At 45.0% G+C, this 13,875-nt stretch overlaps 1 protein-coding gene across 21 annotated transcripts in view; it reads left to right on the top strand.

Moving 5' to 3' along the window:
• AFDN (afadin, adherens junction formation factor) overlaps positions 1 to 13,875 on the top strand; it is a 1,391,435-nt gene that overhangs the window by 59,068 nt on the left and 1,318,492 nt on the right. For all 21 annotated transcript variants that reach the window (XM_029594302.1, XM_029594301.1, XM_029594288.1 and 18 more), the window contains exon 2: positions 3,105 to 3,300. In XM_029594302.1, coding sequence (XP_029450162.1) covers positions 3,105 to 3,300 — 196 coding nt within the window. The remainder of the gene's footprint in view (positions 1 to 3,104; positions 3,301 to 13,875) is intronic.

Raw genomic sequence — 13,875 nt, 5'->3', positions numbered from 1 at the left:
CAGTGTGCCCGGAGTGGAGCTTGAATTTGGTTCTGCGGGTGCTCTGTGGTGCACCGTTTGAGCCTATCCTCGGATCTTCTCTGAAGGATCTGACTTTGAAAATGGTGTTTTTGGTAGCCATTTGCTCGGCTTGGCGGATTTCTGAATTGCAGGCATTGTCGTGTCGGGACCCTTTTCTGCGGATCCATGACGATTACGTGACTTTGCGCATGGGTCAGTTGTTCGTTCCTAAGGTGGTTTCGGCCTTTCATGTAAACCAGATGGTGGAACTTCAGGATTTCCACATTGGTCCGGGGACTCTGCCCAGGACAGGGACCTTCATCTTTTGGATGTCCGCGCCCTATTGCATTATCTGGAGCTTACTAATGACTTCAGGCGTTCTGATCACTTGTTCATTCTCTTTGGGGGCCCAAAGAAAGAGGATAAAGCTTCTAAGGCGACCATATCTTGTTGGCTCAAGGAAGCAGTTTGCTCGGCATACATTGCCGGTGGTCGACCGATTCCGGCGGGTTTTCGAGCACATTCCACTAGGGCCCAGGCTACTTCCTGGGCATAGTGTCGTCAACTGTTGCCTCAGGAGATCTGTAGAGCGGCAGTGTGGTCTTCTGTTCACACTTTCACTAAGCATTATCGATTAGACGTTAAGGTGAATGATGAATCGTCCTTCAAGTGTGAGTGTTCTGCATGCGGGTCTTTCGGGTTCCCACCCAGTGTAGGGTGGATTGGGTACATCCCACTTCTCTGGACTGATCCTGTACATACTGGGAAAAGAAACTTGGTTCTTACCTGCTAATTTTAGTTCCAGTAGTACTAAGGGGTAGGCCTCTGGACTAATCCATTCTTCAGATACGAAAGACAATGTTGACTAGCGTTTGCCTATCTAGTTTTCACGAAGCTCCTTTTTGGCAGAAAGGTTGAGGGAGCAATTATTCGCAGTCTTTCGTTTATTTTTTGCCTTGCGCGAAGGGGTAGTCAGGGTTTCATATTAGCTACCTCTTGCTCCTTAGTTCTGTTATCTTGGGCTTGGGTACAGGACAATACTGAGGGGACTGCAGGTGGCACTCTAGTATATATGGCAGTGCCCAAAGTTTTGGTTCTCTGACTCCATCTGCTGGTAGGGATACACAATACACTTCTCTGGACTGATCCTTAGTACTACTGGAACAAAACTTAGCAGGTAAGAACCAATTTTTATTAATTTATTTTTTATTTGAAAACTTTTCTATACAGTCGTTAAGTTAGGTACCATCACAATGGTTTACAATAAGGCACAAACAATGTTGGAAAAATAATTAATTCTATCTACTAAACAGGTGCCAACAATTTACGGTAACATAGGGCCTCATTTTCCAAGGAGTTATCGCGTGTGATAATTCCGCAAACTGCGCTAACAGCAGTTAACGCGATTTGCGAATGCAAATTTTTTAATTTTGTAATCAGGGGGCGGAGCAAATGTAAAGTAGGGAGGATTTATCGTGTGCCACGAAACAGCCGCACTTTTAGAGCGGCTCCTAACGCGGCCAATAACTACACCTCTTTCATTTGCGTTACGTTGTGCGCTACAGGCCGGTAAAGGTTTATCGCGGTTCACAATGTCTCCTGACAGGCCTGTTTCAGTATGATGCAGGCTCGGGGGAGAGAGAGAGAGACTTGCCATAGTGCCTCCTCCCTAGACAGGTATTTGTATCCCTATGGGAGGCCCACCTAGTAACTGGAGGTGAGGTTTAAGTATTCATGTAGGGGGTTAGGGGCCACTTTCACATTCAACGTGAGACGTACGAACAGAACAGTGGTCTCTTGTGAAGATTTGATGACCTACGGAGTGAGGAAACTCACTCCAAGATGAGATTTGTGCAATGTTCTCTCAACCTAGCTTGACGGACTCTCTACCTGGGTAACAACAAGAGACCACTGTTCTGTTTGTATGTCTCACGTTGAATGTGAAAGTGGCCCCTAACCCCCTACACTAATACTTAAACCTCACCTCGAGTTACTAGGTGGGCCTCCCATAGGGATACAAATACCTGTCTAGGGAGGAGGCACTATGGCATCGCTCTCTCGAGCCTGCATCATACTGAAACAGGCCTGTCAGGAGACATCATGAACCGCGATTCACTGGCAATGTAGCCCGAATTGGGCTAATAGCGCAACTTGCGATAACAGCCTTTTGCGTAGCTGATACTGCACATGCTTATTAGCATAAGGTACACCCCTTTTTGGTATCGCATGCGATACCAATGCGATATTGGAAAATGAGGCCCATAGTTTGTTATAATTACTCATAGGTGGGTGTGATACATCATGTCCATTCTTTTTAGTGACAGATTTAAAATAGAGAACTTATGGTATTTTATTTTTTGGTGGTAAGCAAAAATATATAAAAATACATACCCGTGTAGATTGGGGTGGTGTATTTGGGTGTTCTGCACATCTTTTCCCATTTTTCTTGTGTTCTACTCTCCTTTCTCTTTGTTGTACGCTTGTTTAAATAACCATGTTTTTAAATTTTTTCTGAAGGTTTTGATGTCTCTTTGTAAGCTTTAATTGTAAGTGATTTAATGTTGCTTTTCTCATTTGCACCTAAAATAAAGGGAACAAGGTATATTTATATTAGACTTTTTAAAAAATTAAACTGTGAAAATACATGCCTGCTCTTGTCCATAATTCTTGAGTGTTTCAGTGAGGTTGGTTCATTTGAGCTGGAAAGCCAAATGAACAGGAGAAAATGGCCAGGTCAGAAATCCAATTAAAAAATGTAATTAAAGGGAGCTGCATAAGAATGCTTGGGTATTGGCTATAACATTGGTTTCTGTATTACTGTTCTGTTGGCCAGTAATATTTTGTGTTTTGGGAACATGCAGGTTTATCACGGTTCAAGATGTCTCCTGACAGGCCTGTTTCAGTATGATGCAGGCTCGGGGGGGAGAGAGAGAGAGAGACTTGCCATAGTGCCTCCTCCCTAGACAGGTATTTGTATCTCTATGGGAGGCCCACCTAGTAATGCATGCATGAGACAGCTGAGTTCCAGTAGATGTGATAAGCATGAGAGATGAGCATCATGAAACTTCCTTGTTCTCACTGCTGCTGTTTGCTTTTAATTACAGGATTTGGAGTTCCATGGTGTGATGAGGTTTTACTTCCAAGATAAAGCAGCTGGGAACTTTGCCACCAAATGTATTCGTGTCTCCAGCACTGCTACAACACAAGACGTTATAGAGACGCTGGCAGAGAAATTCCGGCCAGACATGCGCATGCTGTCTTCTCCCAGATATTCTTTATATGAGGTGCATGTCAGTGGAGGTCAGTGCTTCCTGTAGAAATATTTTTTTGTTTGTTTTTACTTACAAGAAATAAAAATAACTGTCGGATTAAACTTCTTAAACTAAGGAAGAAGCAAATGACATTTTCCTTTCCTGCAGCAAGAAATGCTGAGCTTGTTTCCTCCTGTTTAACATAGTAAATATAGGCAGATAAAGGCCAAAATGGTCCAGCCAGGCTTCTCAGCAAGGGTTGTAACTGCCATTCCAACCAGGATGCCCGTAAGGTAAGGAGGTAGTATCCAAGCTGTAAAAGCAGGTGATGGCCAGACCTCCCCCTCCCAACTTCATTTATTCCTTCTGGTATATACAGAGGGCCTGCCCTGGCCGTAGAAGCACAAGAAAGGACTGCCATTATCCTACCGCTATCATGAGTGAATCTGATCAAACTTTGTTGAAGTAATACAGATAACCAAATAACTAACCCATATAATTACTGTAAGAAATGGCCAGAAAGATTCCCTGAATGCACTACTGGCTCATAACTACTGCTTTGTGCAGATTACTCCCATGTAGAAATATTTCACCAAAAGTTACCATAAGTTACTGGTTCTTCATTTCTATCCTTTTGCCACTAGGGAGCCTCTTTTTATCCCACCCCCTTTTGAATTAGAACTTAAAAACATTAGAAGGGCCATACTGGATCAGATTGTGTCCATCAAGCCCAACATCCTGTTTCCAGCAATGGCCAATCAGTCTTATTTACCTGGCAGCATGCCAAATATCCTCACCAACCTCTTCCAGTAGAGTATTCCTGGCATCTGCCACCCATTCTTTGAAAAAATATTTCCTTATGGAATCTGAGTTCATATCATAATCCATAGTTCTACAACTTCCTTTGCACTGGAACAGATTTGATTCTTGTGCATCAGTACTTTTCAGATATGTAAATATTTGTTAAAAGATGAAATCAGCAGTAAAGGAAATGAATAATGATAAAAATGAAAGTAAAAAAATTGATTATATAAAATTCTTTAATAGACAAGATAAGTGTGATACATAACCTGACATGGTCATGTTTGACAACGATGTCTGCACTGGGATAAATTACATTGAAACCACAAATATAATATAGGGCTGGACAGCTGGAACACCTGTGAAACAGAAAAAACATGCTATAAACTCAACTTCATACATAAAACTGATAACCCAGAGGTCTCATTATCTTCTCTTCCTATCTTAAGTCATAAAACCAGAGCTTGTGGATGGTGGTATATGAACAGCTAGCATAACTCAACTGTAAATCTTGAATTGATAATCAGAAACTGATATGCAAGTGACTATAGTTCTTAAAGCATAAGACATTTTTTAAAAAGCCTTTTAAACAAAACATCCTAAAAAAAAATCTTAAAAAAAAATAATCCAAGGTTATAATAAAATATATATGTGTATATATATTTCTCACAGGACAAGCAGGATGGTTGTCCTCACAAATGGGTGACATCGAGGATGGAGCCCACCACGGAAAACTTCTGTCAAAGTTTAAACAGAACTTTGACTGGCCCCTACTGGGCATGCCCAGCAAGGCACTGACCCTGCAGCCAGCAGGGGTCTCCCTTCAGTCTTCTTTTTTCCGCGCAGCAGTTGCCTCGCGGTGAAAGGAGCTCTCTAACCAAGTTCCTGACAGGAATTTGGAAGTTAATTTCCTAAGAAAATTTGCCCCTCAGGGGTCTCCCTTCGACAAATTTTTAGTCATCTTACGGAACCCGGTAAGTTTTTTGCCTTTTTCCATCGACTACCGTCGATTTTGGCCCTTGAGGCCTGTTGGCACTTACCGATCCCCAGCCTAAATTTTGGCTTCAGGCCATGGCAACGGGGTTCCGCCGTTGTCCGGATTGTACCCGGACTATGTCCATCACAGACCCCCACAGGGTTTGTGTAATGTGTTTGGGTAGTGAGCATGATGTCCTGACTTGCACCAAATGTGCCTTAATGACACCCAAGGGTCGCAAAGCCAGGATGGAGAAGATGGGGCTCCTCTTCCATGCACCCACCCCAACGCCATCGATAGCATCGACGTCATCGGAACCGGCACCGTCGAAGTTGTACCATCATCGTCAACCCTCCGGTGACCGTCCGCCATCGATCGCTTCTCGGCCGTCGACTCCCGTCCCTTCCCCGGATGGGCGAGGGGATCGGAAGGAAAAGCACCGCCATCGACGGCACAAGTCTCGGCCTGTCGAGGATCCACAGCCATCGACCTCTGCTCAAGCCGAGCCACCGACAAAGAAGCCGCGAACAGACCGGACACCCTCCACGTCTCGTTCGCCGGCATCGAGGAAACCCTCACCCTCCCGGGGTGCGGGGGCCGTGATCCCACCGGTTACGGTGGTCCCTCCGGCCCTGCCTCAGCCTCCCTCTCCCGTCGAGCCGGGTATGGTTACCCCTGGTCTCCGGGCAGAACTGGACCGGCTGGTCCAGGAGGCCATCGAGAAAGCGATGAAGAAATTGCAACCTCCATTGGCACCGTCTCCGGCACCGGTTCCAGTGCCGCCCCCGGCACCGGCTTCGCCACCGAGGAGGGAACCGACCACCGAGCCGTTGATACAAGCGCTAGCACCGCTACTGAGCCGCATGGAGGCGCTCATGACGGCCCTTCCATCGGTGATTCCAGTACCATCGACAACACCACCGTCTCCGACTGGATTTTCATCGGCAGGAGAAACACCGTTCCGGATTCCCCCTTCCGGGGTGGTTCCATCGGTGCCTTCTGGTATATCTCCACCGATATATCCTTCGGTTCCATCCATTCCACGCCAGGCACCGATTCCATCGGCAGCACCGAAGCCATCGATGCCATTTCTGGTTCCACCTACGGCACCGATTCCACCTCGGTTTCCATCGATGCCTTCAGAGCCTCAGCCAGGTCCATCAGGGCTACAAGCCCCACTTGATCCCTACGATACCTGGGGTGATGATGATGATACATCTTCTGACACAGATTTGCCTTCGCCACCATCTCCTACAGAGAGTAGAAAAAGATCTCCTCCTGAGGATCTATCTTTCATTAATTTTGTGAAAGAGATGTCAGAAGTTGTACCTTTTCAACTACAATCTGAAGCTGATGACAGACACCAGATGATGGAACTCCTTCAATTTCTGGATGCTCCATAAATCATCGCTTCCATCCCTATACACCAGGTGTTTTTGGATCTGCTCAAGAAAAACTGGGAATCTCCTTCATCAGTGTCCCCAGTTAACAAAAAAGCTGACTCCACCTACCTTGTCCAGTCAGCACCAGGTTTCCAAAAACCTCAACTGGATCATCGCTCTGTTGTGGTTGAGTCCGCGCAGAAGAAGGCCAAGCGTCTTAAGCCACACTCTTCTACCCCACCTACCAGGGACAACAAGTTCCTAGATAGTGTTGGACGGAAAGTCTATCATGGAGCTATGTTGATTTCACGCATAGCTTCATATCAACTTTACATGACTCAGTACAACAGAGCCATCCTTAAGCAGATGCAAGACTATGCTGACACGTTGCCAGACCAATACCAACCGCAGCTTCAAGCCCTTCTTCACAAGGGATTTGAGGCAGGGAAGCACGAGATTAGGACTGCCTACGACATATTCGATGCTTCCACAAAAGTTTCAGCCACAGCCATCTCAGCCAGACGTTGGGCTTGGTTAAAATCATCCAACCTTCGCCCAGAGGTTCAGGATCGTCTTGCTGATTTACCCTGCTTAGGCGATAATTTGTTTGGAGAGCAAATTCAGCAGATTGTGGCGGAGTTAAAAGACCACCATGAGACGTTGAAACAACTCTCATCTGTCCTACCTGAGCTGACCTCCAAGCAACCGCAAAAGAAAGACTCTAAGAAGTCATTCTTTCGACCACGCCGTTATTACCCTCCATCGGCCAGGCCTCGTCCAGCTCGATCCTCTACTAGGCCTCAGCCGCGTCAGCCTAGGAAACAAAGGCCTACTGTAGCCCCTCCTCCTGGGCCTGCAGCTGGCCTTTGACTCCCCTGTAGGGAACACATGCCAAACCCCTCTTCCGGACATCCCTGTAGGAGGTCGACTGTACCATTTTCTACAACCTTGGTTGCAGATCACCTCAGATCAGTGGGTGCTAACAATTATCGCACAGGGTTACCACCTCAACTTCATAACTCTTCCGGCAGACTCCCCGCCTCTTCAAGCGTGGAGTCTATCCACCCATTTGGCTCAATTACAACAGGAAGTATCCCTTCTTCTGCAATCAAATGCTATAGAACCCGTTCCTCCCTCTCAACGAGGCAAGGGATTCTATTCCAGATACTTCCTAATACCAAAGAAATCAGGGGGACTACGTCCCATTTTGGACCTTCGAGCCCTCAACAAATACCTTCAAAAAGAGAAGTTCAAAATGGTAACCCTAGGCGCGCTGCTCCCTCTGCTACAAAGAGGGGATTGGCTGTGCTCTCTCGACCTCAAGGACGCTTATACCCACATTGCGATCACACAATCCCATCGCAAATATCTGCGGTTTCTAGTAGGCCTCGACCATTATCAATACCGTGTCCTCCCTTTCGGTCTAGCTTCTGCCCCACGAGTCTTTACCAAATGTCTCGTAGTGGTAGCAGCATTCCTAAGGAAGGAAGGTGTCCACGTCTACCCATACCTGGACGATTGGCTAATCAGGGCCTCCACCCAACAGATAGCTCAATCCTCCCTAAAATTGACAATTCAAACACTCCTTTCCTTAGGGTTTCTCGTCAATTACGAGAAATCTTGCTTAGTCCCGTCTCAAACCTTATCCTTCATTGGGGCAGACTTGGACACCTTACAGGCAAAGGCTTACCTTCCTCTTCAGAGGGTCCACACCCTAATGTCCCTGGCTCGCCAGCTCCAGTCTCAGAACACTGCCACGGCTCGCCAGTTCCTCATTCTCCTAGGGCACATGGCATCCTCGGTTCAAGTCACTCCCATGACCCGACTAGCCATGAGAGTAACACAATGGACTCTACGACACCAATGGATTCAAGCTTTTCAGCCTCTGTCCTCCATAGTCACAGTCACACAAGCGCTGCGCCTATCCTTAACCTGGTGGACGACTCAGGTCAACCTCCTTCAGGGCTTACCCTTTCTTCCACCGGATCTGCAAGTAATCCTAACCACCGACGCTTCTCACATCGGTTGGGGAGCCCATGTGGACGACTTTCAAACCCAAGGGTTATGGTCCAAAGAGGAAGCCGAACACCAGATCAATTTCCTGGAACTTCGAGCAATCCGCTATGCGCTCCGCACTTTCAAAGATCATCTCTTTCATCAGATAATCTTAATCCAGACGGACAACCAAGTGGCCATGTGGTACATAAACAAGCAGGGAGGCACAGGCTCCTTCCTTCTGTGTCAGGAAGCTGCGCAGATCTGGGCGGAAGCCCTCTCCCACTCCATGTACCTCAGGGCCACTTACCTGCCGGGAGTAGACAATGTATTGGCAGACCAGCTGAGCCGTGTCTTCCAACCACACGAGTGGTCACTCGATCCTCTGGTAGCGACCTCTCTGTTTCACAAGTGGGGTTCTCCCCGCATAGACCTCTTTGCGTCCCCTCAGAACCACAAAGTGGACGATTACTGCTCTCTCATTCGGAGCCAGCACTCTCGGCCGAGGGATGCATTCTCCCTCAAGTGGACAACCGGTCTGCTCTATGCATTCCCTCCACTCCCTCTTGTGTCAAAGACTCTCGTGAAGCTACGCCAGGACGGAGGAACCATGATCCTGATAGCACCTTACTGGCCACGCCAAGTATGGTTTCCAATACTCCAGGATCTCTCCATCCGCAGGCACATTCCTCTGGGAAAGGACCCGCATCTGCTCACTCAAAACGACGGATGCCTCCTCCATCCCAACCTCCAAGTCTTGTCCCTGACGGCATGGATGTTGAAAGGTTAGTCCTTCAGCCTTTCAACCTTTCAGATTCCGTTTCTCGGGTCCTGATAGCTTCACGAAAGCCTTCCACAAGAAAGTCTTACTCATACAAATGGAAAAGGTACACATCATGGTGCACTTCTCAGTCCCTTGATCCCCTTTCCTGTCCAATCTCCAAATTCTTGGACTATTTATGGCATCTCTCTGAATCAGGTCTTAAAACCTCTTCTATCAGAATGCATGTCAGTGCGGTAGCCGCCTTCCATAACGGTATTGGGGGTAATCCTATTTCAGTACAACCCCTAGTATCACGCTTTCTTAAGGGCTTGCTCCATCTAAAGCCGCCCTTGCGTCCTCCGGCCCCATCCTGGGACCTTAACCTGGTTCTTGGTCGTCTTATGACACCTCCTTTCGAACCTCTGCACTCCTGTGACTTTAAATATCTCACTTGGAAAGTGTTATTCCTTTTGGCTATTACTTCAGCTCGCAGGGTTAGTGAATTACAGGCCCTAGTTACCTATCCGCCTTACACTAAGCTCCTGCAGGACCGCGCGGTACTCCGCACTCACCCTAAATTTTTACCTAAGGTAGTTTCGGAGTTTCATATCAATCAATCTATCGTACTACCTATCTTTTTTCCCAGGCCCCACTCCAACTCTGGAGAGCAGACCCTGCATACCCTAGACTGTAAACGGGCTCTAGCTTTTTACCTAGACCGTACAGTTTCTCACAGGAAGAGCACTCAATTATTCGTCTCTTTCCATCCTAATAAGTTGGGACAACCTGTGGGTAAGCAGGCTCTTTCTTCCTGGTTGGCGGACTGCATTTCTTTTTGCTATGAGCAAGCTGGCATTCCTTTTCAAGACCGTGTTAAAGCACACTCTGTGAGGGCCATGGCGACGTCAGTGGCACACCTTCGATCGGTGCCGCTTCCTGACATCTGCAAAGCTGCAACCTGGAGTTCTCTCCATACCTTTGCAGCCCATTATTGTTTGGACAAGGCTGGAAGACAGGACTCCATCTTCGGCCAGTCTGTCTTGCGTAACCTTTTTCCAACCTGATGTACCAACACCCTTCCACCTACCCGGTTGGGTGCGGATGCCCTTTCCCAAATTTCTCCTCACTTATTGTGCCTGCTGCACACCGTTGGGTACATTTGGTGCAAGTCGGGACATCCTCAGCTCGGTACTCACCCATTTGTGAGGACAACCATCCTGCTTGTCCTGTGAGAAAGCAAATGTTGCTTACCTGATGTAACAGGTGTTCTCACAGGACAGCAGGATGTTAGTCCTCACGAAACCCGCCCGCCTCCCCGCGGTGTTGGGTTCGTTTTATTCTTACTTTCTAGGCACTGCCTGTAGCTTTGAAAATCAGACTGAAGGGAGACCCCTGCTGGCTGCAGGGTCAGTGCCTTGCTGGGCATGCCCAGTAGGGGCCAGTCAAAGTTCTGTTTAAACTTTGACAGAAGTTTTCCATGGTGGGCTCCATCCTCGATGTCACCCATTTGTGAGGACTAACATCCTGCTGTCCTGTGAGAACACCTGTTACATCAGGTAAGCAACATTTGCTATATTTTATTTTTACCATAAATTGGTCTGCCTTCATTGTTAATTTTGATAAGGCTTTTGTTTCCCCTGTTCATTTTAATATATATATATATAATTCTTGTGCATCAGTATGTATGTGTATATATATATATATATATATATATATATATATGTGTGTATATATGTGTGTGTATATGTATATATATATATATATATATATATGTGTGTGTGTGTATATATATTTTGAAAAGCCAAAAAGGTCATGCCGAGCAAGCACAGCAGGATCAATTAGGTACCACCTCAAGAATAGCCTATAGGTTTCATCTGTATTAATAAACACAATACTTCTGTGGTAATATATTAAAATAAACAGGGGAAACAAAAGCCTTATCAAAATTAACAATGAAGGCAGACCAATTTATGGTAAAATAAAAATTATAAAGGGGTTACTGATAGAGTAGAAGATAGGGAGTGAGAACTAAAAGCAAAATAAAAAAGGAGGCAAATAAAACTTCGAAAAATTGTTTCAAAGTGCAAATTATTTAAAATGACATTTATTTTTAATTTTTTCTATACCGAAGTTCCTGTACGAATACAAATCACACCGGTTTACATAATAACAAAATTCGCTTAGGAGTGTTACATAGAACAAAGAAGGCATAACAATATGAAATGAATTATAACTTAACATATTGTAAACTGTAACATATCCTATCATATCAATTAAAAGTCATATTAAAAGACATATAAAAGTCATCTGTATACTAGAGGCTGGAAGCAAAAAGAGAACCATAAAAATGTGCCTTAGCAATTAAAATCCAAAGGAGATAATATAAAAAGGAAATATTGAATTAAATTAAACATAAAAACTAAATAAAAACTACTTTTTTAAAAATGATCTAGTTTGAAGAATATATATAAAAAAGAAAAATCTTGAGTATTAATATTTAAAAAATAAAAATCATAAAAATGAGGACTTGAGTTTATGCAATTTATAATTAAATATAAAAATATATAAAATAAGTTAAATACAAATTAAATATAAAACTGATACAAAAAATGTAATTATATAATAATGAAAATCAGACCACATATAGGATCTGATTAGTACATAAAAATACAGAAAAGAAATAAATATGAATAATTAAAGATTGAAACAAGCATAAACTATTAAATATTAAAATATTCTTTATTAAATACTAGATCACAAAATTGCAATTCTGTATAAATGAGGGATGCCAACTCACAGTTCAACTGAATATTAGTATAAAAATACAGATAAATGTAAAAAGCAAAAAACTAAGCGGTTATTCTTCTCTTACCATAATAATCTCCACATCTTCTCCTTGTGATGCTGGTTTAACTTTAGGACACAATTGTAACTTCAAAAGAATTATGTGCACTGCAATGTTCAACTCTGCTACATTTCTTCGAATACAGCTCTTATGTGCCAATAATCTAATCCTTTATTTCTTTTCTTTCCCATATATAGAAGCTTGCAAGGGTACTGGATCATATACACCATGTTTTTTTGAATTATAGTTTGAGAAATATTTAAACATTTTTTTACCCATGCTAGCAAATATTACTGATAGCCTGGTGACAGACTACATTTGCCATGTTTGAATGTCCTTCAGTTTTACTATTTGAATTTAAAAAAAAACAAAAAAAACCAAACCTAAATCAAATGAGAGAAATAGTGAAAATGTTAATTTTCCCCTTCCTGAAAACCACTTAAGCCTTGAATTATATGCCACTGTTTTCTTACAATTTTTATATTGATGGCTAATAAGAAAACGCTAAGGGCAAATTTATTTTTCATTGCCCTTATTCTCATTGCTCTTTAACAATTGATTTGACAGATCATTTGTTTTAATGTATTACTCCTGGGGGAATTCTGCGCAAAAAAATTTAAAATTCTGCAAACTTTATATTGGTCAAAATAACACAATTTACATGACAGTCTTTAATTACATTTTAAACTAGTGGTGGCCCGCCACGCGTTGCAGTGGCAGTCAGGTTCTTTCCCCCCCTCCCCCTTCCCCTTGCTCATATACCTCAGTCACACATCGTCCTCCCCCTTGGTCACTCACCCCCCTGCCCCACTCCAACTCTCACCCCTCACACTCACCTCTCCCCTCTGCTTTGCGGTGGCAGAGTCAGAATTTTTCCCCCCTCCCCCTTGCTCATATACCCCCTTGCTCATATACCATCGTCCTCCCCCTTGGTCACTCACCCCCCCCCTTCCTCCCCTGTCCCCACTCTGTCTCCCCTCACACTCACCCCTCCCCCTTTGGTCACTCACCCCCCCTTCAATCCCCTGTCCCCACTCCAACTCTCACCCCTCACACTCACCGCCCCCTTCATTCTCCTCCCATCAGTGTCACCTCTCCCCGCCTACTCCCTACCCTTTCGTCAGTGACAGCACACCCTCTCTGAATCTCCTTCCCTGACTCAGATTCCCCTCCCCGTCCCTCTCCCTCTTGTGCGGTTCTGCGCAGCCCGCTCCCGAAGACGCGAGGTCAGCGAGGATTCCTCCCTGTCGTGCACGTGAGCCGTACCAGATAGCCGCCGCAGCTCCTCCCAGGTGTCGAAGTTTGGCCGGCCGACACCACCACGCCCGATATTGCCGCTGGTCCGCCGCCGCTGCTCCTCCCAGCGCCATGTTGGTGCCACTGTGTCCGATGTGCACCGCTGCTGCTCCTCCCAGCGCCATGTTGGTCCCGCTGTGCCCGACGTGCGCCCGTGCATGCACAGTACAGCAGCTTCATTTCCCAAGGTAGATAGCATGTATTGCATGTCTGTCCAACAGATGTCGCTGTTTTCCCACACACATGTAAATATGTTTTTCTCTGTAACCGTGTGACATCTATGTAATATAGTTAGAGAAGAACCTTGCCGAAAGTGAAAGCAAGGTTGTGTCCAAATTTGAAAGCAATTGGTGCAGTAGTTTCTGAGATTATCGATTACGTCCAAACTATTTTACATTTTTATTTATATAATTACAGAAAAAAGTTATTACTTAAAGTTGCAGAATTTAAATATTTTGAGCAGAATTTCCCTAGAAATTCACTGTACGTGTCCCTTCCACATACACAACACCCTCATACAGGCTCCCTCGCACACACACACACATCCCCTCATACAGGGCCCTCTC

Source organism: Rhinatrema bivittatum, chromosome 3, assembly GCF_901001135.1.
Source record: "Rhinatrema bivittatum chromosome 3, aRhiBiv1.1, whole genome shotgun sequence".
NCBI classification, from domain to species: Eukaryota; Metazoa; Chordata; class Amphibia; order Gymnophiona; family Rhinatrematidae; genus Rhinatrema; species Rhinatrema bivittatum.
The sequence above is the reverse complement of the archived record's forward strand: the minus strand, read 5'-3'. Positions and strand labels throughout refer to the sequence as shown.